The 27451-nt window shown below is 38.8% G+C and overlaps 1 protein-coding gene across 3 annotated transcripts in view; it reads left to right on the plus strand.

Annotated features, from left to right (window-relative positions):
• The first annotated feature begins 221 nt into the window (after nt 1-221).
• The window catches only part of LIMS1 (LIM zinc finger domain containing 1), a 145230-nt gene continuing 118000 nt past the window's right edge, over nt 222-27451 (plus strand). The window contains exon 1 of one of the 3 annotated variants that reach the window (XM_047745303.1): nt 222-418. Coding sequence is in view for 2 of the 3 variants with exons in the window: in XM_047745299.1 (XP_047601255.1) it covers nt 22869-22948 (80 nt within the window). In the remaining variant the exon portion in view is untranslated. Of the gene's footprint in view, nt 419-22844; nt 22949-27451 lie in introns of those variants that run through there. The other 2 variants (XM_047745301.1, XM_047745299.1) reach the window with 2 other exon arrangements.

Genomic DNA, 27451 nt, shown 5'->3' on the forward strand with positions numbered 1-27451 from the left:
GGCTGGGCCAGATGGGGATGGGGCATTGAATAGGGGGTTGCCTATCTGCGCCAGAGACTGTGCTGAGGCTAGGGAGGGGCGGGGCAGAGGGCACGCAGGAGGAGGGGCGGGGACAGGGCGGGGCCAAGGCAGGGTTTCCCCCGCCGGTAGCTCTTCCCCCGCGCCCACCTTGCCTCGCCCCTGTCCCGCGCGCGCCCCCGCGCGGCGCGCTTAGCGATTTGCCGGCTGAGGGCGGGAGGCGGCGGCGGCCTCTCCGCCCCTTGCTGGCCTCCCCTTCCTGCTCGCGACCCGCCCGCCCGTAGCCGGCCGCAGCGCGAGGGAGGAGACGGCGGTCGCAGCGGGGCCAGCGGCCGACGTGCAGAGGGAGGACAGCCGACTGCGGAGAGATGCTGGGCGTGGCGGCAGGAATGACCAACAGGTAAGGGCCGCGCGCCGCCGCGACTGGGCTGCGCTCGGCCCCCGCCACGTCGGCGGCGAACCAATTCCCCGGCCTTCCCGCGGGCCCGGGTGCCGGTCGTGGGCGGGCGGCCTCTCTCCGCGCGCTCCGGCCTCCCCCCGAGCCGGTCGGCGGCCGTGGAGCCCGGCGCAGAGCGGGGCCGCGTCCCCGAGGCCGGGCGGTCCGCAGCCACGCTTCCGCGCTACCCCCTTGGCGCTCTCCGACCCGGGCTGGCGGCCGCTGTGAGAGGTCCGCTGGTTACTGGTGACGTGTCCAGAATCGCCTAAGCGCTTCGAGGGCTTAGAGTAGCACCCCACAACAGATGTTTGTTGAGTGAATAATTCCTCTTCTGCCCGTTGGAACACGTATGCAGACCAGCGGCTCTCAAACGTTTTGGTCTTGGCACCCATTTTAAAAAGTAAAAGCACTTTTTGCTCGTGATGGTTATGCCTATGCATATTTACTGTATTAGAAGTGAAAACTGAGACTTTAAAAATATTTCATTCATTAAAGAAACAGTAAATCCATGATATGTTAACAGACATAACACGTGTTTATGAAAATAGTATTTTCTGAACAAAAATTCAGTGCGACGAGTGGTGTTTTTTACATTTTGCAAATCTCTTCAATGTCTGGCACAGTAGAAGTACAGCTAAGAGTGTCCTAAATGCTTTGCATTCAGTCTGTTGTGATGGGCGTTTTGACGGACTGAACTGTGTGAAGAAAATCTGGTCTTAGACAAATACCTACCCAGTTGGAAAGGGAGGAGTATTTTAATAGCTTTTGCAGATAATTGTGGATCTTCTTTGCTATTCCACCCAAACTACATAAATGGTAGTTTCTTAAAGATTAGTTTGGTTGTGGACTTTGAAGCCTTACCAGTGAATTTTTCACACTCTGTTACATTAAAATTCATTGGTCTGTCTTGCAGTGTGAATGGACTTGTTAACCCATTGTAACATCATATGCTTGTCGTTTGGAAAATATTGGTTCATAGAGTTAGGCAGATCTTCCAAATGCTGACACATTTCATTAGACAATACCACTGATAATATTTGTTAATATCACCACTGATTTTATTAGAAAAGTTAAGTATTGAGAACCTGTCAAGCTCAAGGCGGGGGGAACAAGTTTCCTAGCATTCTGAATTTCACTTGAAAGTTTGATTTTTATTATTGGCAGGAAACTACTGTCAGTAGTTTTCCTCAAATCAACAGGCTCACTTTTTTGAGTTTCAAGAAATGTCTGCCAAATACGAGTCCAAAAACCACAGTTTATCACTTACTATTTCCAGTAAAAATGATATACCATGAAGAAAGCATTTGATTCAACTCATCAGTCAATGACACATGTGCTTTTCCTGGAGGCAACCATCTTACTTTGGTATGCAACTGAACTGCTTTATGAATACTTCCCTTTTCATCATAAGTAACAAGAAGGTCAAGGGTCAAGATACAATAACATTAGTAATTTGTACTACTTCATCAAGGACATTTTTTTGTTTTTAAAATTTTACTAAATATTAAGTTGATACAAAATTTAAGATACAAGATATAAAGAATAATGTTACATCTAAATAAAGAATATAAACTATTTCCTTTTAAGACCCTTGAATTGATCTGGTGTCCCTGCTAGATCTCATCATATTCCCATCCTGAATTTGCTGTTAGCAATCCTTTTTTTTTTCTTCCTCTTTTGCATTAAATACATTCATAATTCTTATTGTTGGATGACCATTAAATCCACCATCCATCTATCTCCAGAGTTCTTTTCCCCTTGCAAAACTGAAACTCTGTACCCATTAAACAACTTTCTGTTCCTCCGTCCCTGCCTGCCCCTGGTATAACTCCTATTCTGGTTTCTGTCTCTGATTTTGACTATTCCAGGTGACTTATGTAAATGGAATCAATCACATAGTATTTGTCTCTCTGTGATTGGCTTATTTCATTCACTTAACATAAGTGTGTTCAGGGTTCATCCATGTTGTAGTATATCAGAATTTCCTTACTTTTTAGAGCTGAATAATACCCTATTGTATGTATATACCATTCATTTGTTTTGCTTATCTATTCATCCTTTGATGGTTACTTGAGTTGCTTCTTTGTTTTAGCTATTGTGAATAATGCTGCTGTGCACATAGGTATGCATTCTTTAATTGAAATTTTTATAGACGCACATGCAGTTATAAGAAATAATTCAGGAAAAAAAATAATTCAGAGAGATCCAGTGTATCCTTTACCCAGTTTTCCCCAATAATATTTTGCAGAGTTGTAGAGTAATATCACAATCATGATATTGGTAGTAATACAGTCCGTAAGTCTCATTCGTATTTCCCAGTTGTAGTCTGTGTGTATGTGTATTTAGTTCTGTGTAATTTTATCACAAGTGTTGGTGCATGTGTCTGTCATCACAGTCAAAATATAAAACACTGAGTTCCAGCATCACAAGGATCCCTCATGTTGCCATGTTATACCCACACCCACCTCCATGTTTTCTTCCTCCTTCTTAAAGCCTGGAAACAACTCATCTGTTCAACATTTCTAAAATGTTGTCATTTCAAAATTAATAAAGTAGACTCATACATATATAACCTTTTGGGATTGCCTTTTTTAAAATTTAGCTTAACTCCCTGGACATGCCTCCAAGTTATACATGTCATAGTTCCTCATCATGGCTGAGTAGTACTCCGTGCTGTGAGTATGGAACAGTCTGTTCACCAGCTGAAGGACATTAGGCTGTTTCCAGGTTTGGGCTATTAATAATAAAGCTACCATGAACATTTGTGGATAGGTTTTTATGTAGATGCAAATTTTCCTTTCTCTGGGATAAATGTTCAAGAGTGCAATTTCTGAGTTGTATGGTAATTTCATGTTTTACTTTCTAAGAAACTGCTGGACTGTTCCAAAGTGACTGTACCATTTTTATCAAGGATATTAAAAAGGGAAGTTGGCATTCTTTTCCTGCAAGTCCCCAGAGGTGAAGAATTCAGTTGCACCACTTAGTGGCCAGCTTTTATACCCACCTTTGCTTTTGCGTTATCAGTGAAAGTGCCACTACAGTGCAAAAGGCCACAGCAGGGGTTTTTTTGGAACTTCTTAGTAGTAGTATGAAAAGAATTTTGATCTACCAGACCTCTTGTAAAAGTCTGGAAGATAGATACCTCCATCACTCCTACCTCCTCCAGGGTTTTGAGACCACATTTGGAAAAATGCTGTTAATGACATAATCCTAAATGATGAGGGAAGTGTATATTTGGTATATTTTTAAAAGACTATATAGAAAGATTTTTCTTAAAATATGTATTAAAGGCTTGTTATTCTGTGTGCTTTCTAGTTTGGGGAGTTTTAGTGGGACTTACTAACCCTTGAAAAGTCACTATTAAAAAAAAAAACAGTTTTCTGCCCTTGAGGATTTTCCTGACAAGGTAGCCAGTGTTGTTATGAAAAGGGAAAATGTCATAGCAGTGAGTGTCTACCTAAACCTTTAGTGCTCTATGCCTTTTTGTATGGGTGAGGAAATTGGGCTCTTCACTTTTAAGAAAACCAATGAAAATTAAGTGAAAATTAAGATAACATTCAGTTCTGGTTGTTCCATGGCCTACAAACTTAGAGAAAACAATCGATTAGGACTGCTGTCTTGAATTTAAAAAAAAAAAGTTTTATCATTGATATACAGTATTATATTAGTTTCAGATATAGAACATAGTGATTAGACAATTCCATACATTGCAAAATACTTACCATGATAGTAAATGCAATTATCATTTGTCACCATTCAATGTTATTACAGTATTATTGATTATATTCCCTCTGTTGAGCTTTTCATCCCCTTGACTTACTTTAGAACTGGAAGTTTGTACCTCTAAATCCCCTTCACCTGGTTCTCCCTTGTTCCCGGTCCTCCACCCTGACCCCTCCCCCCCCCCCAACCAAACACAAGTTTGTTCTCTGTATTTATGAGTCTGTTTCTGTTTTGTTTGTTCATTTTTTGTTTTTGGATTCCACATATTATCATTCCCATCCCTTTCCTCTGTGGTGACCCCTGAACCATCTTCTGGACAGCTCTTTCTCTTGGCAAATGTGGGTACAGCACTTGAGCTTTCCTTTCTTCCTAGAGAGGGCCTTTCTGCCCCTCCACTGGGTCAGAAAGCAGCCGCTAAAGCAGATCTATAATGGGAGATTGCTCTAAGAGTCTCTATTTTTAATAGTGTTGTGTTTGTTCTTCAGATAATCATTTAAATAAACCCCAGCGTAGGTCATGTTCTTAGGGTTGCACTTAAATAGAAGACAAAACATCTCAGGCCATTTGTCGATTTTACATTTCTTGTAATTATGCTTTAAGCTGTGGGTTCCCACCCACAGGAATGTCATCTACATTACATGCTGGACTGTTGCCATGTTGTCTTCCAAAAACTTCAATTTTAAGATACTTGAGAAGCAAGGGCTGTTCTACCTCTGCCACACACTGTGAATTCTGCCCCATAGCGATTTTATCTCCCCTCATATCGACATCGTCTCTTCTATTTGATTTCGTCAGACATTTCCACTCTGGAGTTCACTGGGGGAGAGAGGAGGAAGCATTTTCTCTATATTTACCTTTTTTTTTTCCCATTAAAGGTTTTCCTATGTAGCATATCTAGATCTACCATAAGTTTTTTTTTTGTTGTTGTTGTTGTTTTTTAAAGATTTTATTTATTTATTTGACAGAGAGAGATCACAAGCAGGCAGAGAGGCAGGCAGAGAGAGAGGAGGAAGCAGGCTCCCTGCTGAGCAGAGAGCCCGATGCGGGGCTCGATCCCAGGACCCTGAGATCATGACCTGAGCCGAAGGCAGCGGCTTAACCCACTGAGCCACCCAGGCGCCCCTCTACCATAAGTTTTTAACTTTAGATTTAATGGTATAGTAGTTCACAGTATACATGTGGTATGACTTATATAACCAGCCCTTGATGGACATTTTGGTTTCAGTTTTTGGTTATTTCAAGTCAGTTGAACATCTATTTCTGAGTGGGTGTGTGCATGGGTGTTTGGGCCCATGTTATATTCCCAATTCTGTCCCTTCATGGCTCTATGGCCTTATCCAGTTAACCTCTTTAAGGCTTATTTTCGTAATTTAGAAAGTAATACCACCTATCAGAGAGTTGTGAGAATTAAATATGAAGGCCAGTATAAACATTTCTGAAAGATACAAATGAAACTGTTAATAATTATTGCCACTAGAGAGGGTTTCTAGGAATCTAAGGAATTTAAGAATCTAGAATGAGAGGGAAATTTTTTGACTATATACCTTTTTGTATTGATTTTTTTAACCATGTGCATGTAAAATTTTTTTAAAGAATCTGACATCATGCCAGGAACATAGTAGATGCTCAGTTAATGGTAACTATAGATGTTGATGTTGATTTTTCCTATCATGGTTTTTTTCCAAGCTTACAACTTCTGACTTCACTGTTAATGGCACTGATACAGTCACTTGAGATTTCTACCAAGAAATCTTTCACTCTCTATACTTCTTGCTGAGTTCCTACTGTAGTATTTTCTTTGAATCCATACTTCTCTTTCTCAGTCCTCTCTTACTTTTTTTTCCACTCATGCCCTGATTATCTTTTAAGTGAATGTAAGATAACAGTATTAAGGCTGGGAAGGACTTGAGAGAATGCAAAGTAAAATACATATGCATATGAAACATTTGAGGTGGAACACATAGTTTTGTATGCATTCCTATTTGTCATTTAAATGTTGATTAAGTACAGATTCTTTTAAATGTTATAGGACTTGTGGTAGCATTTTTGTAGTCTATGCTCTTTGTTAGCATATACTGAAAAGACAATTATGGTAACATGAAGATGAAGAAATTTGCCTAACATTAAAAAAATGGCTTCATATGTGCAAAAGTTAGAATCTACTAAACTAATGTATTCAATACTTCCGGGTCTGTTGCAGTAGTCCACTAAACTGTTCCTTTATTTTATAGGTCAGGAGTTGCATAGAGAGGTAATTTTATTTACCTTTATTCAAGGCCACAAAGTGAGTTAATGGTAGGGTTAATACTAGAGCCCAGATTTTATTTTTTTAAATATTTTATTTATTTATTTGACAGAGAGAGATCACAAGTAGACAAAGAGGCAGGTGGAGAGGGAGAGAGGGAAGCAGGCTCCCTGCTGAGCAAAGAGCCCGATGCGGGACTTGATCCCAGGACCCTGAGATCATGACCTGAGCCGAAGGCAGCGGCTTAACCCACTGAGCCACCCAGGTGCCCTAGAGCCCAGATTTTGAAGGTAGTGTGGAGTCATCTCTGCTGTACTATACTAGTTCTGTTACTTCATTCAGATTGCATTGTTATAGTTTGTTACATATATATTTTATCTTCCCATCTATATTGTAAATGCCTTGAAGGCTGAGACTTTGATATTTCTGAACTCCATTAACCTAGTGGTTCTGGAAATGTCTGAATGAATTATTAAATGTTGCCTTAGGATTGTTCTATTGCAAAGGTCCTGAGTGTCACTCTCTTTCAAGTGGATTCCTTTTGTGAAATATATTGTTGGAGACATGGGATTCATAGGCATATGTGATGGTGATTGTATTTCTGCATTCCCAGAGACTTGGGTCTTCTCGCCCACCCATGTGCATTGCCCCCACATACTACAGTCTGAGAGATTCTTTCCTATTACAGACTTCTTTACTCATGCATCAGTTAAGTGACAAATACACCAACTGCTTAAACAGGTTGTAAATATTTCTCATTGGCAAATGTTGTAGTTGTTGGTTTTGTTTTTGTGTTTGTTTTTTATTTTAAAGCTGGGCACATTGCTATCCCATATGGAATCTGCTTTCCTAATACAGTCTGGAAGAGAGGGTGGGCAATTGCTGCTTCTGCCATAGCTTGTTGTTCCTCCTTCTCAATGCAGTAAATTCCACAGATTTTTTTAATATGCAAGGCACAGTGCAGGTGCAACCATAGAGACCAAAAAGGCAAATAAGACAAGGTCCCATCTCTACAGTATGTTAAAGTTTAACTATTCTATCATTCATATTGGCTCCCGATTTTCCTAAAGCAACACTTTTGTCATATTACTCTACCTTTTGAAATATTGAGAAGACTTCTTATTGCCTATCACATAAAGTCCAAACTCTAGAGCCTGCAGTTTAAGGCTCTTTTTGGTCTGGCCCCAGCCTGTCTTGATAGCTTTGTCACACACTGTTGGCTTAGTCTTCACTTAAGTCTCACCTACTCGCCATTTTCTGAAAATAGCATCTCTGTGTCTTTGCTCATGCTGTTCTTTTGGACCAGAAAATCATCTTTTCCTGTGTCTTCTTGGCACTTGGGGCAGAATTGTCACTTCTCCCATGAAATGATGAATTTCTGTAACATTTATTGAGCCCTTGTTGTATGGTTAGGGAGTTAGAGATTCAGAGCTTGTATCTGCTGTCCCAAAGCATTTTTACTTCTTTTTTGGTAGTTACCAACTTCTGTTTTGTGTTATAGTTGTTGGTATATATGTATCTAGTATATTGTTGGTATATATGTATCTAGTCTTTTCAGCCAAATTGTAATCTCTGAAAGTAAAGGAATATCTTAATCAAAACTCATTAAATGTCCAAAGAAAAACAAACTAGACTTTTTTTTTTTTAAGATTTTATTTATTTATTTATTTATTTGACAGACAGAGATCACAAGCAGGCAGAGAGGCAGGCAGAGAGAGAGGAGGAAGCAGGCTCCCCGCTGAGCAGAGAGCCCGACGCGGGGCTCGATCCCAGGACCCTGAGATCATGACCTAAGCCGAAGGCAGCGGCTTAACCCACTGAGCCACCCAGGTGCCCCAAAAACAAACTAGACTTAAATGAACTTTATTTCTCCTTTTATTCCTTCATTTGTTAGTGAATTGAAAAGTTCAGAGCTGGTTTGGCTTAGTGCCTGTGACATCATTTGAATAAAGTCACCAAACTTTGCGTAAGACAAGATAACGTTCACATTTGGTTTAACTTAACTCTCCAGTGTTTAACTGTAGAGTTAACTTAACTCTACAGTGTAATCTATACTAGTGGCAGAGACCCAGCACCCACAGAACATTGGGAAGAACTTCAAATGATATTTAGTCATTCCTGCTTAGATGATTTCATTTCACTGCCAAGCCCTTCATTTGAAAGCTCTCTTAGTGATAACCACATTTAATTAATTACCTACTTTGACAAAAGATATTTTAAAGGTGTTGAACATCTCTGTAACAAATCTTACCTTCACAGCCACACCACTAAGTAGAGTGTTTAATGCCCATTTTACAGACGAGGGTACTAAGTTCAAGAGGTGAAAAACTCACCAGGTTGCACATATGTGACAGCACTGGCATTCACATTGTCATGCCCTCCAGAGGCCTTTGTCTCCTCCATTCACTTCCCTGTTCAGTCAGTCAAAGCTCTCTCCAGTTCTTTGGCAGGATTTGAATGAAGGCTTTCTCTTACCTTAGCATGGCAACCATCCTATCCAGTCTTATTCCCCACTAGTCTTTCTTTACATCATTTTATTGCCAGACATACCACAGTACTTCTTTCTGAACTTGGTTTTTCCTTTTTTGTGGGGTAGAGGGTTCCAAATCTTGTGCTCAAGGCCCAGCTTAAATTCTTCTGTCCTGAAGATGGCTTCCCTGGCTTCTTCTACCTCTTCTTAGTCTTTTCTTTCTTGGCCTCCTAGAAAACATACTGGTTAAGATTAAACTCTTTACTTAAATTTAGTGTGTAGGTATTGTGTGCAACACACAAATGTCTGCTATTTTAATTTTGAACTCTTGGCTATGTTTGCAGGTACTAAAATAGTTTTTACAAATTTGAGGACACAGTTCCGATTCAGTGTGCTTTCACTGTGTATACTGTGCTGTGGGCTCTGAGGCACATCACTGTAATATAGGGAGAGATCACACTTTGTCTGTCTTGTATTGCAGCTGCTTGTGTGCAAGTACCATCGGAGGAGTTTTAAAAGATCTTCTAGAAATTTAAAGGAGGAAGCAATCATTTGTCACCAGTTATTGTAGATTTATTGTTACTTACTTAAGATGTGAGGATCAGTCAAATGTTTGTTGAGCTCTCCCAGGAGGTAGAGATGTAACATTCATGGCAGTGTTCAACCAGAGGCTGGTTTGTTTGGAATGTTGTAGGGGAGATTCATGAATCCATTATAACAGTAGTCTCAGAACATGGGCGGCAGACCATTGACTACATGGGGTTCATACTAACTGCAGATTATTCATCCTAAATTCCATACTTCTTGGGGGGAAAATGTCATGAAATCTGTACTTTAAAATGTTTTATTATGGAGAATTTCAGACATACATAAAAAATAGATTAATATATGCCCATGTGCTACCACTTGCTTCAAAAATTATTGATTGATGGTAAATCTTTGATTCCTCTCTTTTTTCATTCCTCTCTTTTCTACGTCATATCATAAAGATTTTAAAATATACCCTTAAAAAATAAAGGCCCCTTAGAAAATATTTCTAAATACAATGATATCATTATCACATCTGAAAAAGATTACTAACAGTTCCTTGATATCAACTACCCAGTTAGTATTCAACTTTCCATTTATCTCAAGCATCTATTTTATTTTATAGTTTTTCTGAATTGGGATCTAAGTAAGGTTTACATGTTTGACAGATTGATAAATCTGTTAGTCTCTGTTTTTCATCCGGTCCCAGCAGCATGTTGAGTTCTCTGGGTTTTCTTTTTACCTTATATATTCCAATCTTAGAGCTGAAGAATCTGGCAGTCTGGAAATGCCAACAGATGCAGACCAAAAAGCCACAACAAAGGACTGCTCTCTCTAGCCGAGGACCAGGAGAGAGAAAGTCTAAAAAGACAAAACATTTAGATAGTATATGCTCTACTCCAACCAAACACCGATGAAAAACTGTGGTCACATCCCTACTCATGTCAGCAAAGTCCAAGTGGGGAGCCTAGACTTGCATCGTCACCAGGCTGAAACCTGACACTCCCAGCACCCCTGTCTTGGTAGGGTCAGCAAGGGGCCAGCTAGGGAATCAGGACTTTCATCCTCACCACCTGGTAATTACCCTCCCCTCGCCCCCCCATCCTGCCTCCATTATCAGTGTCAGTGCAGACAATATAAGGAGCTAAAACTCTTATCCTTGCCCATCATTAATGAAGAGTCCCTGTCTTGTGTGTCACCAGAGGCCAGATGAGGAACCCATATTTCTACTTCTGTCTGGCAGTAATGAGGGAACTCCCTTGCTAGAGAGATTTCAGAGAAAGCTTGTCTCATAACACAATAAAAATATTCATGTTTTGTTAGGAAATTATTTTTCATGTCAAGAGCCAGGAAAATCTTATAGTGAAGGGAAAAAGACAATAAATAGATCTCAGCACCATGATGACAGAGATGATAAAACTATCTGACAAAGATTTTAAAGCAGTCAAAAATGTTTTCTTAAACAATTTTGAAGATGCTTAAAACAAATGAAGAGGTAGAAAGCCTCAGCAAAGAAAAAGAAGATAAGATACAAAGAAGCATCAAATGGAAATTCTACTTCTGAAAAATATAATGAAAATAAAAAGTTCAGTGGAGGGCTCAACAGTAGAGGGCTCAACAGTGGATGGGTTCAACTGAAAGGGACTGAGGAAAGAATCAGTGAACTGGAAGATTAAAATACTAGAAATTACCCAGTGTGAACAACAGAGAGAAAATAGACTGGTGGGGAGGGTCGGGGGAGGAGGGTAGGGAACAAAGCCTCGGGGACTTGTGGAACTATAACAAAAGAGCAGATATTTGTGTCATTTGAATCCTGAAAGGAAAAGGAAAGAGAATAAGGGTAGAAAAATACTAGAGGAAATAATGGCTGAAAAGTTCCCCAAATTGGCTTGAAACCTAAATGTACCAACTCAAGAAGCTGCATAAACCACAAATAGGATAAACCCAAAGAAATTCCGGCCAAGACACATCATGATTAAACTTCTGAAAACTAAAGACATTAAAAAAAAAAAAAAACCCTGAAAGTAGCTAGAGGAAAAAAATACATTTTGCCTTTGTAAGAAATACCCAACTCTTGGTTTCAGCCCAGGGTCATGATCTCAGGGTGGTGGGATGGAGCCCTTCATTGGGCTCCAAGCTCAGCAGGGAGTCCGCTTGTGGATTCTCTCTCCCCCTCTCCCCTTCCCCCTGCTCAATCTTATTCTCTCTCTCTCTAAAATAAATAAATCTTTAAAAAGAAAAATAACTAGAGCAGAAATCAGTGAAATTGAAAATGGGAAACGAGTAGAGAAAATCAATAAAACCAAAAGCTGAGTCTTGGAAAAGTTCAACAAAGTGATAAGGCTATATCCAGGCTAAGAAAAAAAAAAAAACATACACACACACACACAAATTACTAATAGCAGAAATGAAAGAAGAGATATCACTACAGATCCCGTGGAAATGAAAAGGATAATAAAGGAATAGGATGAACAACTCAATGCCTACACATTTGATATTTTACTAGAAGTGGACCAATTCCTTGAAAGACACAATCGGCTAAAAATCACACAAGAAAATGGGTGATGTGAATAGGCCTCTATCTATTGAAAGAAATTGAATCAATAAATGATAAACTTCTAAGGCGCCTGGGTGGCTCAGTGGGTTAAAGCCTCTGCCTTTGGCTGAGGTCATGATCCCAGGGTCCTGGGATGGAGCCCCACATTGGGCTCTCTGCTCAGCGGGGAGCCTGCTTCCCTTCCTCTCTCTCTGCCTGCCTCTCTGCCTACTTGTGATCTCTGTCTGTCAAATAAAAAAAACAACAACTTAATAAATAGTAATTTTCCACAACAACTCCAGGCCCCTATGGGCTCTCTGGCGAATTCTACCAAATAGTTTAGGAAGATTTATACCATTTTTCTACAGTCTTTCAGAGGATAAAACTAGAACGAATTCCTCCCAACACTTTCTGTGAAGCTAGCATTATCCTAACACCAAAGTCAAACAAAGACATTACAAGGAAACTTCAGACCAGTATCTTTTACGAACATAGATGTAAAAATTCTCAACAAAATATTAGCAAATTCAATCCAAAAAAGTATAAAAAAAATTACACATCATGACCAGGGTGCCTGGGTGGCTCAGTCGTTAGGCGTCTGCCTTTGACTCAGGTCATGATCCCAGGGTCCTGGGGTTGAGACCCGCATTGGGCTCCCTGCTCAGCAGGGGGCCTGCTTCTCCCTCTCCTACTCTCCCTGCTTGTGTTCCCTCTCTCACTGTGTCCCTCTGTCAAATAAATAAATAAAATCTTAAAAAAAAAAATTACACATCATGACCAAATGGGGTTTATCCCAGGTATGCAAGATTGGTTTAACATCCAGGAAACAACTCTATTCTTAGTGCCCAAATACTAGAAACAGCTCAGATGTCCTTCAGCAGGTAAATGCTTAAATGAAGTTTAGTTCCTCTGTCTCATGAAATACTATTCAGCAATAAAAAGGAGTAGGCTATTGATTTTTGTGCAAGTTTGGATGGATTTTGAGATCCTTGAGGGCATTAAACTGAATGAAATAAAAAGCCAGTCACAATAGAGGCACATACTGTGTGGTTCAATTTATATAACATTTTCTAAATGACAAAATTATAGGGATGGAAAACATTAGTGGTGGCCCGGGGTTAAGAGGGGATGGAGATGGGAACAGAGGTTGGACAGAAGTAGGGTATGGGTATGAAAGGGCAACATGGGGGATCCTTGTGGTGATAGAATGTTCTGTATCTTCACTGTACTAATATCAGTATCATGGTTGTGATCTTAGTGTGCTACATTTTTGTAAGATGTTACCATTTGAAGAAATTGGGTAAAGTGTACATAAGATATTATTTCTTAGAACTGCATGTGAATCTACAATGATCTTAAAACATTTAATTTTTTTTAAAAGATTTTATTTATTTATTTGACAGAGAGAGAGAGACAGAGCACAAGGAGGGGAGCAGGAGAGGAAGAATCAGGCTCCCCGCTAAGTAGGGAACCCAGTGTGGGGCTCGATCCCAGGACTCTGGGGTCATGACCTGAGCCAAAGTCAGATGCTTAACTGACTGAGCCACCCAGGCATCCCAAAACATTTAATTTTTTAAAAATGAATCTTTGCCTAAATGGGCAACAGTTATCATTTTTCCACTTGTTCCCCGCTGAAATATATATAGACTTATTATACTGCTATCATTTCCCAGACAATGCCTATTCTTAATTTTCACTGAAATTCCATAAGAGTAAAATGGAGAGTCAATTACAGTATGGAAAATAAATATGTTTTGAGGACACCTGAATTAAATTATTGTGCTGTTCATTTCCTGCATCACTTACCAAAAGCAGAGAGATATGGGAAATTGAAGTGGTTATCTGGGTAATCCAGACTCCCTGTTTTGGACCCTTATGTCTTCAAATGGGAATGGTTGAAAGGTCTTCCTTAAAGAACACTTTAGGTCTCAGATTTCTCTATTTCTGTCATAAACACAGGCTAGCTTCTCCAGATGCAGAACATCTAATTGAGAACTAGAGTGTTTAAAATTTGACATTTTGCATGGAAAGGTATAATTCCATCTCAGGTGATTCTGCAACAGAGCTCAAGAATAATCTTTTCATTGCTTCTGATGTGTTTGAAAGGCTTCCACATTGTCTAGAGCTGTACATTGTGTAATTGCATCAACGGAGGAGACGTCATACTGTCAATCATGACTTGGGTGCTTAGTAAAGAATACCTAGTTTTGTGGTGCTTTGGAATTGATTAAATATTTAGTCTTGTTCCCCAACCTTACCTTTCTAGCTCCATTTAGGATTCATCCACCCCTACCCCCAACTTCCCTGCAGATGTGTGTTCTGCACTTTCAGAACCGTTTGAATTTAGGACTTACCTTTTTCTTTTGTTTCTTCATGTTTTTACATACCCTGTTTCCCCAATATTTTGTGTCCTTGGAGGCATTCCTAATCTTTCACGATTCATTTCAAAAATCATCTTTTCCATGATGTTATCCCTGATAATACATTTCCCTCTTCCTTACCCAGAGAAATGTTACACATTTCTTTCTCTTCACTGTGTTTATTATTCTTGACGTATGGTAACGCCTATAGTATAAAACCTGTCACATAGCACGTAAGGAGCTGTTTTCCTGTATCTCCACTTTAGACTCTGATTTCGTTCAGGGAAATGATTTTTCTCCGTTCACCTTTGTATTCCAAGATCCAGCAACAGTGCCTGACATTAGGTGCCCAGTAAGTAAATGAATGAGGTAGAGAAATAAGAACATTCTTATTTTCACACTAAATATTGGAGGTTTAGAAATTTAAAATATGTATTCAGAGTACAAGGCTGACATAGGAATTGGAGCTTGGATCCAGTAACTGACTTAAAGAATAATGGTTTTTCTACCTGGGATGCCTGGCCCATTGACATTAGCATACCTTCCACCTTACTGAAATGAAGAGAGCCATATGTTTTCATTGATCTGTACCAATTAAACATTACAAATGGGAAATGGCACACATGGAGAGTAAGAGCATGGATTCTGGATCTAAACTGTGTTCATATCCCAGTTTCTTACCTGTTGGTAATTGCCTGACTTCTCTCTGCCTCATGTGTAAAATGAAGGTAATAGTACTCATCTCCTGTGTCATCGTTAAACAAGTTACCATGTGTAAAACATTTAGAACAGTGCCTAGAACATTAGGTACTCTGCATATTTTTTGCTGACAAAAATGGAGAAATGAATTCCTTAATGTGTGGAAATGTAAGAACTCTTTTAGCTCACAGATCATGCAAAAAGTAGGCAGCAGGCCATACTTTGTCTAAATCATTAATTCATTAAGAGGTTGCAAAGTGGTGATACTGTTTTAGACATTTCATGTCCAGGCTGCAGTGCTTTTAAAAAGAGAAGCTTTCTCCCTATTGACTAATTTGATAACCCACTGGCACAGCTTGACAGGTTGCAAATGTTATTGTATAATAAAGTCCAGTCCCTTACTCAGCGTGTGTGTGACCTTACCATACATCACTTTTGTACTGTACTGGGCATGAGATCTGTGCTCAGAAAAGTACGTTGTCCATGGTACCTATATAACACTTTTGTTTCTTCAAGCACTTGAATTAGATCCAGTGGATCTAGTTAGATCCACAAACTCTTGGGCAAGTGTTTTTACCTCATTCTCAGGCTGCCTCTCTACTCTTATAGTGTGAGCCCCTCTGGTTAAGGTGGCATCTGGAAACCCATTGGGGTGTGGATAACTTCTTGCTCACACCTAGTAATCCCTGTTCATTGGCCATTTGCCATACCACTGGAGGATGTAGTTAATGTTTGTGTCATTTATAGCTGAACTAGCAAAGCCTAGCTGTTAATTACTTAGCAAACTTGCCTCTAATTGGATGACCCTTTTTTAAAGCAGGGGTAAAAATAGTTCCATGTTGAATATCATGTAGAGTTTAAAATGTCCATTGAGAGATACAAAAAAAAAAAAATCTGTAAAGAGCAAAATCAGTTGCTTATGGAGACTTTTTAAAAGGACGAGCCTATCATTTGAATGCTAATTATGTCCACTTTCTTTTTTTTTTAATGGAAAGCAACATTTCCTGCCAAGCATGGAGCCCTGAACAGGCTCAGTCTCACGCCCCTGAGATCATAACCTGAGCCAAAATCTGGAGTCAGTTGCTTAGCCACCTGAGCCACCCAGGTGCCCCAAAACGTTCTTCTTTTCAGTAGATGCCTTCTCTGGCTGTAATTATGACTAATGTGTAATTGAGGAGATTAAAGGACTGATTTAGAGTTCTGATTTCATTACATGATAAGGATGGTGAACTTCAGGTAGAATTGTGTTTGAAGTTAAATTTAATATACATTTTGAGGTTGCATGTGTTAAGTGATCAACTCTTGGTTTCGGGTCACATGATTATCTCGGGGTCCTGAGATGGAGCCCTGCCTGGGGCTCTGTGGTCAGCAGGAAGTCTGCTTGGGATTCTTTACCTCTTCCTCCCCCTCTGGCCTTCCCCTACAACCTCATGCACATTCTCTTTCTCTCAAATAAATAAATAAATAAATAAGATCTTTAAAATATATATATACACACACATTTTGAGTAAGGGTTTTTTCCTCACTCTCTGAATTACACATGGCAGTTAGACTCTGACTTCCCACACAACCGGTGTGCTTCCATCCTTAGTGATTGTGGGGTTGAACTTGAAGTTACTGGGAAGTAAACCAGTCATATTCCAGTGTGATAAACAACCAGGCAGGACTTCGTTGGGAATTGCCAGCATTCTCCACGTCATCACTGAAGGACAGTGTCTGGGAGAGGTAGAATTTGGTGAGCTAGAGAATGTCTGTCTTTTTCAAAACCCTTAGAACATGGTGGTAAGAATCTTAAAGTTTAGTTTACCAACTCTGGCTCCAAGTGGCTGGACACCCTCTGAGGCAGTGGTTCAGTTATTCGTCCTGGGCTCCCAGAGACAGAAACAGCCACATAAAACAGATAAAAGCAGAAGCAGCCAGATAAAAATGACATGTGCTAAGTCCATAATTAAAGAAGGGGCCTTTGGCATTTTGACTTCGGCCTTCTACCCAGCTAAAGCATATAAATGTAGGTTAAAATTTAGTGTGATTCCTCAGGCTTGACTTGAATGCCTCTGTCTCATTATAGTGGGAAAGTTTAGAACAAAATAAATATTCATTCACTACTTTCAAATTTTCTCATTTAGAGAGTGTGTGGGAAAAGGAAGTCCAAAATATCACAGTTTATGTTCATGGCCCACGTTAAAATACATCCGTCAGTTCCCTTGGGTTTTAGTGAATTGATGTCAGAATAGGTCTTTCTTTGGAATACAATGTAGATTTTGTCGCAGCGAAGCATGTTTTAGAGAATATCATGTAGTCTTCCTTAGAATCTTAAAATGGAGTAATTCATCCATCAAATGAGCAGCCTTTTGTTTTAGGAGTGTGGGTAGTGATATTTTTGTAATAGTCACAAATCCTTTGTAAATATGGCTAGAAACTAGTTTTCTGTTTTTTTTTTTTTTTTTTTAAGATTTTATTTATTTGACACAGAGAGAGAGATCACAAGCAGGCAGAGAGAGAGAGAGGAAGAACTAGGCTCCCTGCTGAGCAGAGAGCCCGATGCGGGACTCGATCCCAGGACCCTGAGATCATGACCTGAGCCGAAGACAGAGGCTTAACCCACTGAGCCACCCAGGTGCCCCTAGTTTTCTGTTTTAAAATGAGTCCAAGAAAGTGAGAGTTTGTGACTAGCCCAGTGATAACTGGAAAGTTCTGTTAGCACTTAGCTCATTTCAGGTGATTGAATATATTTACACGACTAAGGATAGTGATGGAAAAAAAACACTTTAAAAATGTTTTGAAGATACATGTATAGGACATAGATTATCTGTTTTACAAGATAAAGCAGATTTACGATGCTGTAGCTGTGAACTGGGTAGAAGGCTAATGTCTGAAATAATTTAATGGCATTTCTGGACCTAATGTGCTTTCTTTTTTTTTTTTTTTTCAATGCTGGCTAATCACATCTCAAAATGAGAGCATTTTTTGTCTCTTGGGCATTTGCCAGATCTGTACAAAGTTTGAAACATCTGCAGGTGTCTGTTTAAGGCAGTTTCTTAATGCTCTCTAATAGAATATTTTAACCATAAGTACATTATTAGTTGTATGAAAGCTACTTTGTTTTTGCTACTATATTTTAGACCTGGGTTTTCTAGTACTTTCAGATGCTTTCCCTTTGGGAATGTTACTAATGATCACAAAAGATGTTGGTAAAGTACAAAAAATGGTGCTTAATTTTAAAACGTAGCTGTCTTGAATTTGACAAAAGATAAAAGTTCCAGTGATTCCTCAAAATTTCAGAGGTCTTTTTCCCCCCCAACAAAGGTCATTTTGGGACCGTGAGACCAGACTTTAAAAGAAGAGTTTTCTGAGCTTGAGCCCTTTTGATTTTTAAAATAAACACCACATCTCTTTCTGATAATATATTTGGTCATTTAGAGTGCTTTCTATGAAGGAAGTTGTGGTGATAGGCTCTGGAATGTGAAGCCTACAGCAAGTGAGTGTGATTAAGAGGGTGATGGGAACTCCAAGGATACAGTGCTTGAGAACTTTTTAGAGATGAAATTCTCGTATGCTCAGTTAGCATTACTCATGCTTTCCAGGAGGAAGCATTGCTAGGGATTAGCTGAACAAATGGGATGAAAGTCGAAATATGAAGTTGGTTTTTGAGGTATATTTTGATAAAGAGGTTAAGTTCTAAGAATGTAGCATAATCCTACTAAAAGCTCCTTATGCTTTTTGAGATACCTGTGTATTCCAAGTTCATATAAGAATGCATAGCACATAATAGTCAGTAAATACTTGTCAAATGAATGAATAATGATGTGGTATATTTTATGTGGTATATATCTTTTTCTGGTTTAGTGAAGTATGTTTATTTACATATTGCATAAAATAGTATGTGAGTAAATGCTAACAAAATACCATCCAGGAAGCACTAAATTAGATTTGAAGGGTTATTTCAGCTTTTTATAATTGCAGTAATAACTCTACAAGTATTTGTATAATACTGTGCACATACTGCTTTCCTTTCTTAGGACTTAATGTAGGAAGAGTTATTTGACATGGGAAGATGCTATATACTGGATTAGTGACGTTTCCAGAAATCTTTTAGATCAAACAATAACATTTTTTCTTGTGAACTCCTCCAGTTTTCCATATTAATATATATCTTTAGTGTTATTCATTAAATTCTAGATGGAACTCTTTTGGTAAAATTGATGGAATATCCTGAAGTTTCTTAAGGGGAATAAACAGGCAAGGATAGCAGAAAAGCTAGTTATTGGAAGGAAGAAAGATGGTGAGGGAGAGAGGACATGAACTGCGTTAGCTGTTAAAACACATGGTTGGTACAAGTTGTGTAATATGTGTCTCAGGTAAGATTAGGTAGGTCAGTAGGTCAGAGATACAGTCTGTAATATGAGCATTGTGATAAACAAGGGTTTGCAGTAGAGAAGAGGCAGATTGATTATTCTATGATGTCCCACGAGTGGTGAGATCATTTGTTAGCAGTTAGAGGAAAAAAGTTTAGAGCTTTATATGACATCGGAAGAAATTCCAGAAGGTGATATTTAATAGTTACTTATAAAATCAAGCCAGATAAACACTGAAATAAAATAGAAACAAATGTATATCAGATTCCTAGGATTAGAAGTACTGTTTAAAGAAATTTTAGGAACAAATTATACAAAGATATATTTGAATAAGAATAAATAAACTATAAATTAAAAACAGATTGGGAAAAATATTTGCAACAAAAACAATATAGAAAGCATTAGTATTTGTTGATCAGAATATTACAAACTCTAGTACATATGTAAGGAAAAGAAGATGACTAGAGAAAATATTTAAAAAATAGAAACAAAAGAGAAAATAATAACTTAAGTACAAAAACGTAATAAATGTTCACATTAGTGACTCACCAAAGAAGTCTATATTAAAATAGGTATTATCAGTTGCCTCCAATATTAGCAGAGCTAGCCAAAAACATATTTATCACATGTTGCTGGTGTGGAGGTATAATTGATAAAATTTGTTAGTAAAATAATTTGGTAGTAAGTGTCAAGTCTGAGATTATTTGTAACTTGTAATATACCTAAGGAAGTTATCCTGAAAGTGGAGAGAATTTGATATGTGAAAAGATTTTGGCAGTATTATTTATACTAATGGAAAGTTTGAAAATACATAAATAATGATAGAGGATCATTTAAAATGCCCGATGATAACCTGTTTAGTGAAATTATGTAGGTATTTAAAATGATAGTTATTGAAGATTCATAATATCACTATCTCATGATCATATTTTCTAGTTAATAAAAAAGCTGTACATGAAATTATAGCATGGTATAATTACAACTTTATAATGAAGCACAAAATGGCTAGAAAATAAAAAGTCCTTTTTTAAACATAACTTTATTGAAGTACAGTTTACATTCCATAAAATTCACCCATTGTGTGAGTGTATGAGGTTTTCATGTATTTTTAAGTTGTGCAGCCATCCCCTCAAGCCTGTTTGAAAACATTTTTATCACCCTCAAGAGATCCCTCATTCATACCTCTCACTCTTGTCCCCAGGTCTAGGCAAACAGTGACTTGCTTTTTGTCTCTGTAAATCTGCCTTTTCTGGATATTTAATTTAAATTGAAATATACATTTTGTAGTCTTTAACTTTGGCTTCTTTCTCTTGGGGTGTTTTTTTGAGATTTGATTAGGAGAAGCTGAGTTCTCCTCTTCTTCTTTTTTTTTTTTTTTAAGATTTTATTTATTTATTTGACAGACAGAGATCACAAGTAGGCAGAGAGGCAGGCAGAGAGAGAGGAAGGGAAGCAGGCTCCCTGCTGAGCAGAGAGCCCGATGCGGGACTCGATCCCAGGACCCTGGGATCATGACCTGAGCTGAAGGCAGCGGCTTAACCCTCTGAGCCACCCAGGCGCCCTGAGTTCTCCTCTTCTGTGTCTCCTTCATTCTCAACACTTCTACACTGCCGGCATTTCTGATGCCAGGACTGTGAGATTTCCCCACACTAAGCAACTCTCTGTGACACCGGCTGCATGTTAGATCGCACAGGTTAAGTAGGCTCAGTCCTACAAAACTGCTCTCCCCCACTTCAGGTGCCAGTTGCAAGTAGTAGGTCTCCACAGTTTCTGTCCGATGTGGCTACCCATCAGAAGTTCCCAGAACCTCCTCTGCTGGGAGTCGATTATATGCTAGATCAGCTCACAGAACTTGGGGGAAATACTACATTTACCAATTTACTATGTAATAAAGGATATGATAAAGTGTACAGGTGAACAGCCAGATGAAGTGATGATACATAGGGTGAGGTCTGGAAGAGACCCAAGCTCAGGAACTTCTGTCCCTGTGGAGTTGGGGTGTGTCACTCTGGTGGTATAGTGATGTATTCACCAAACTGGAAGCTCTCCCAACCCTGTAGTTTTGGGATTTTTTAAGGGAGGCCTCACATAGGCATACTCGATTACTCCACTTCTAGCTGTTCTCTCCTCTCTAGAGAATGGAGGGTGGGGTAAAATTTTCAAGCTTCTAATCATGCCTTGGTCTTCCCCGTGGCTAGCCCCCACTCCAGAAGCCATCCTGGAGCCTACCTAGAGTCACGTCAATAGAACAAAAGACACTCCTGTCATCCAGAAAATTCCAAGGGATTTAGGAACCATGTGTCCAGAACCAGGGTCAAAGACCAAATATTAGAATAAAAGCTGTCCCTAGTGCTCTTATCATTTAGGAAACTACAAGAGTTTTAGGAGCTTTGTGCCAGAAATCAAGGTCAAAGACTTCATATTAGAATAGAAGATGCTCCTAGCACCCTTATTTACAAAGGTTTTGGGAGCCCTGTCTCAAAATCTGAGGACAAACCCAATATATATATTTCTTATTGCAGGGTTCTTTCATAATGTAGCATTTGTCAGTAGTTTCTTTCTTTGCTGAGTAATATTCCTTTGTACAGATATACCACATTTTTTGTATCCATCCACCAGTTGGTTGACATTTGAATTGTTTCTGGTTTTTTTAATGCATTATACTGCTGTGAACATTTATGTACATGTCTTTGTGCAGACACATTTTTTATTTCTCCTGGGTAAATCTCTAGGATTGTAATTGCTGGATCATAAGATAAGATTTTATAGAAGGGGGCACCTGGGTGGCTCAGTGGGTTAAAGCCTCTGCCTTCGGCTCAGGTCATGATCCCAGAGTTCTGGGATCGAGCCCCGAGTCGGGCTCTTTGCTCCGCGGGGAGCCTGCTTCCCCCTTCTTTCTCTGCCTGCCTCTCTGCCTACTTGTGATCTCTGTCTGTCAAATAAATAAATAAAACCTTTAAAAAAAAAAAAAAGATTTTAGAGAAGAAACTGCCTAAGTGGCTGTTTCCAGCAGCAGTGTATGAGGATGTTTGACATCTTCACCAGCACTTGATATGTATTGTCATTTGCATTATAGCCAACATAGTAGGTGTGAAGTGGTTTTATTTTTTCCCCAGTATTTTTACTGTGGTAAAAAATACATGGAATTTACAATCTTAATTATTTTTAGATGTGCAATTCAGTGGTATTAAGTACATTCATAATGTTGTACAAACGTCACTACCATCCATCTCCAGAACTCTTTATCATTTTGTAAAACTAAAACCTTATACCCACTAAACAATAATTCCCCATCCTTCTCTCCCACAAGTCTTGGCAACCACCATTCTACTTTCTTCTCTATGATTTTGACTACAATTTTTTTTTTTTTTAAGATTTTATTTATTTGACAGAGAGAGAGAGAGCACAAGTAGGCAGAGAGACAGGCAGAGAGAGAGGGCTCGGCTCCTTGCCGAGCAGAGAGCCCGATGCGGGGCTCGATCCCAGGACCCTGGAATCATGACCTTAGCCAGAGACAGAGGCTTTAAGCCACTGAGCCACCCAGGCTCCCTGATTTTGACTACTCTTAAGAACTTCAAGTAAGTGGGATCATGCTATATTTGTCTTTTTGTGATTAACTTATTTCACTTATTCTAATGTCCTCAAGGTTCATCACTCTAACATATGTCAGGATTTCCTTCCTTGTGAAGGCTGAATAATACTCTGTTGTGTGTGTGCACTATATTTTGATTATTCATTCACCTGTTGATGGATACTTGGGTTGCTTGCAGTTTTAACTCTTGTGAGTAACACTGCTGAGAGCATAGGGGTACAAATATTTCTTTCATTGTGTTTTTATTTTCTATTTCCCTAATGACTAATGTACAAAGTGTTTTTTAAAAATTCACATTTTAGTCTTTCCTTTAAACTCTTAACCTGTTTTAGTTCTCACTGTAACAAAACAGAAGAGTAATTTGAGAAAATGTTAGCAAATGGGGGAGGGATATAATGGGCTCTGGATGGAACTGACTTGAATTTAAGTAGATGCTAAAATGATTATATTATAAATCAATATTATCTAGTTTATGCAGTTGATAAGTTCCTTTCTGGTGATTTAAAAATACTGCTGTTTTTCAGTTTCTTATTCCCTGGCATTTTCCTTTTATGCTGAGAAATCAAGTATGGAGGTTTAAAACATATAGAAATACATCATAGAGAAACCTAGTTACCAGATAAGAAGGCTAAATTCATTAACAATTGCTTTAACCCTGGGTGGTTTGGCAGACTGTTTTAGTAAGCATGTAATTACTGTGGATCTTGTTACGGGCCTCATTTTTATAGCACACTGTTATTTTGTTGGGTTAACTTGACCTGTACTGTTGATTTGCTTAGAAGTAACCAGAAAAAACAGGTTGTCTATTAACTAGTTAGTGCTTTCTTCTGAGCAGTTATCTGTGTTCTGATCCAGCACGGTTGCACAGAAGTAATTCAGGCGGCATTGAGAGCTATGATTTTCTGTTATTTCTTTAAGTTGGGATTGGGGAAAGGGAAATAGTTTTTTTCCAGCAAGGCAAAATTAGGAAGTAGGCTGCCAGTTCCCTCCATCCTTTTTTCTGAAGAGCCCTTCTATTTCCATTCTGGATCCAGTTCCTTTCAGCTTCCTAAAGGAGCTTGTCTCTATACTTCTCCTTTCCACAAATTCTTCCTTAACACTAATGTCCCTCTGGTCTTACTTTCTGCCTTCTATTCAGTTTCCTTGAATGAATTGCCCCCATTTTTCACCTTTTTTCCACATTACCCCCAGAAGCTTTGTTTTTACTAGTGAGGTGACCTTCTTTAAGATTGTTAGTGACTTTTTTCTAACTAGTCTGTATATTTTATTAATTATTGTTTCTTTTTTGTTTACTTCACATTATTGATCACTCTTGAAATCAGCCTTTACTTTGACTTCTCTCTATTTGAAGACCCCCTGGCTGGATACTCCTGCCATTCTTTTTCTCTAGTCCTGGTTTATTGTCTTCTTCCTGAATCCTATCTGTGGTTTATTTTCTGAACTTCACTTTTGCTAAGTTAATTCCTCAAAAAACTTTCTGGTGATTCTCCAGAGCTGGCCCAATAAGCAGGATTTCTCTCTGTTCCACCAAACTAAGCTCTGCCTCTTCCTCTCCACCTCCACACCGCCTGCCTTCTATCTATCTAAGCCTGAAACTGATCCACTTTCTGGTACCTTTACTGGCTTTCCATTGCCTGCATGTTAAAGGCATTTTAAACCCTTGACAGTTTAGCCTCAACCTAATTTTCCTGCTAATTTTCTATTAATCTCCGTATCCCCTTTCTTCAAATGCCATTTCCACTGCTCTTAATACTTCCTTGCTTTGAATAACCCTTCATAAACCACAGAAGTCTCCTCAGGCCACTGGATCCCACTCCTAGTTTCTTTTACATTTGTAAATTCCTAATTGTATTTAAGAGCCAACTCAGAAGTCCTTGGTGATAATGTTCAAAGTTCCTTTTCTTTAATTGCAAAATTAATAATTCCTTTCTCTGTACTACTGTGCTACTTTATTCATACTATCACATCGTGTTTTACTTAGTCTATATACATCTATTGTCCCTTTCGAGGCTGTGAACCACTTGAGACATTGCATGTTTTTCATATCTAAATCCCTAACATAATCTGTTACACAGGATAGACTCTATAAATGTTGAATGGGATAGATCTGCTAGTATACTCAGTATTCATCAACCCAGTATTCTCCTACACTGGAAGCATTGGCATCCAGCCTTTCCCATTCTCTGTACACATAGCCTGCCTTCTGCTTATATAGTTACTTCTCTATTGATCTACATGTCTGTCTTTATGCCAGTACCACCCCACTGTATTAGTCCCTGTAGCTGTGTAGTAATTTTCAGGAAGTATGAGTTCTCCAGCTGTCTTTTTCAAGACTTGTCTTCTGTCTGGTTCCCAGCTTTTCCATATGAATATTAGCTAGGATCAGTTTGCCAATTTCTCCAAAAATGGATTTTGATAGGGATTACAGTGAGTATATATCAGTTTGGGGAGTATTGCCATCTTAACTGTATTTAAGCCTTCTAGTCCATGAACATGGATGGATGTTTTTCCATTTATGTAGGTCTTCTTTCATTTCTTTCAACAATGTAAACTTGCTTTTAATTTTTTTTATTTGTGAATAGAGTTATTTTCTTAATTATACTTTGGGGTTATTCATTGTTAGAATATAGAAATAAGATGGAATGTTTGTATATTGTTCTTGTATCCTGCCTTGCTGAAACTGTTCATTAGTTCTGGTAGCTTTTTTGTGTGGGTATGTGGATTCCTTAGGATTTATAAGATATTCCTTAGGATGTACAAGGTCATGTTTTCTATAAGTAGAGATAGTTTTTCTTTGTCCTGTTCAATGTAAATGCTTTTATTTCTTCTTGCCTAAGTGCCCAGGCTAGACTCACCAAGTACAATGTTGTGTAGAAGTGGCTTCCTAGTCATGTTTCTGATCTTTTGGAGAAAGCATTCAGTTTTTTACCATTAAGTACATCTCTTTTATTGCTTTTTTTTTTTTTTTAGTGTTTTTATCATAAAAGGGTGCTGGATTTTGTCAGATGCTTCTTCTATGCTCATTGAAAGAATCAGGGTTATTAGTTTTTGTGCTCTTAATATGGTATATTTTATTTTTGGGTGTTAAACCATACTTGCATTCGTGGGATAAATCACATTTGATCATAGTGTACAATCCTTTTTAGGTGTTTGCTGTTCTGTTTTAGGTTTCCCAGTCCCTTTTTTTTTTTTTTTTTTTTGAGGGTTTAAAAATCTATGTTTGTGATCATTATATTCTGTAGTTGTCTTATTTTTGTCTGGCTTTTGGTGTCAGGGTAATATTGGCCTCATAGAATGAGTCGGTAAGTGTTCAAGAGCTTTCTTTTGTACAGATTGTGCTGTGAATTCACAAGATACAGCTCCCATGAGCTCATTCTCCTTGTTGTTAGTTTTTAAGAAGTGTGCATCTCTCTAGATGGAGCAGGCTAGAATTTCTGGTAAACTCAAGTATCTCTCTCTGTGGCTTGCTCCTTTTTCTGATGATTTTCCTTTGCACAGTTCAAGATCATTCTGTTTTTAGAGTGTGTAATGTACTCAGATTGCATATTAACTCTCATGGCAGTCTTGCTGTGATTATTTACAACAACATGCAGTGTGTGATGCAGCATTGTAAATAAACACTTTCAGTTTTGCTAAAATTAAATTTGCCATAATAAAATAAAATTTGGGTGTTCTTTTTTTGAAAGTACCCATTCCTTTGCTGTCTAAAGTGTCACCTTTTTTGGCCATAATTTTTTTTTTAAGATTTTATTTATTTATTTGACAGCGATCATAAGCAGGCTGAGAGGCAGGCAGAGAGACGGGGGCAGGGCGGGAAGCAGGCTCCCCGCTGAGCAGAGAGCCCGATGCGGGGCTCCATCCCAGGACCCTGGGATCATGACCTGAGCCTAAAGCAGAGGCTTTAACCCACTGAGCCACCCAGGCACCCCTGGCCATAAAATTTTAAGGAGTCGGGCGCTTGGGTGGCTCAGTGGGTTTTGCCTCTGCCTTTAGCTCAGGTCATGATCTCAGGGTCCTGGGATCGAGTCCTGCATCGGGCTCTCTGCTTAGTGGAGAGCCTGCTTCCCCCTTTCTTCCTGCCTTTCTGCCTACTTGTGATTTCTCTCTCTGTGTGTCAAATAAATAAAATCTTAAAAAAAAATTTTTTTTAAGGAGTCAATCCATGTTTTCAAAAGGGCCTAGAGTACATTTGCTGGTTAGAATCTTTCCCCTTACATTAGTCATTTAAGTAAAACACTGGACGATGGCAGTTTACACTGAAAGGTCTCTTGTAATTTTACAAACTGATCTGCATATGCTGTGCAGGGAAATGAGTTTAGCATTCTCTTTAATCACTCTGTCTATCCATTGGGCTCTTTTACTTGCAAACAACAGAAAGTAATTCTGGCTAACTGAAGTCAAGAAAGGGAGTTATTAAAAGGCTATGAAATAGATAAAAGGAAAACTGATTATTCAGGTCTTAAAAAGAACAGGGATATTAGTCACAGTC

Source organism: Lutra lutra, chromosome 9 (genome assembly GCF_902655055.1).
Source record: "Lutra lutra chromosome 9, mLutLut1.2, whole genome shotgun sequence".
Lineage (NCBI taxonomy): Eukaryota > Metazoa > Chordata > Mammalia > Carnivora > Mustelidae > Lutra > Lutra lutra.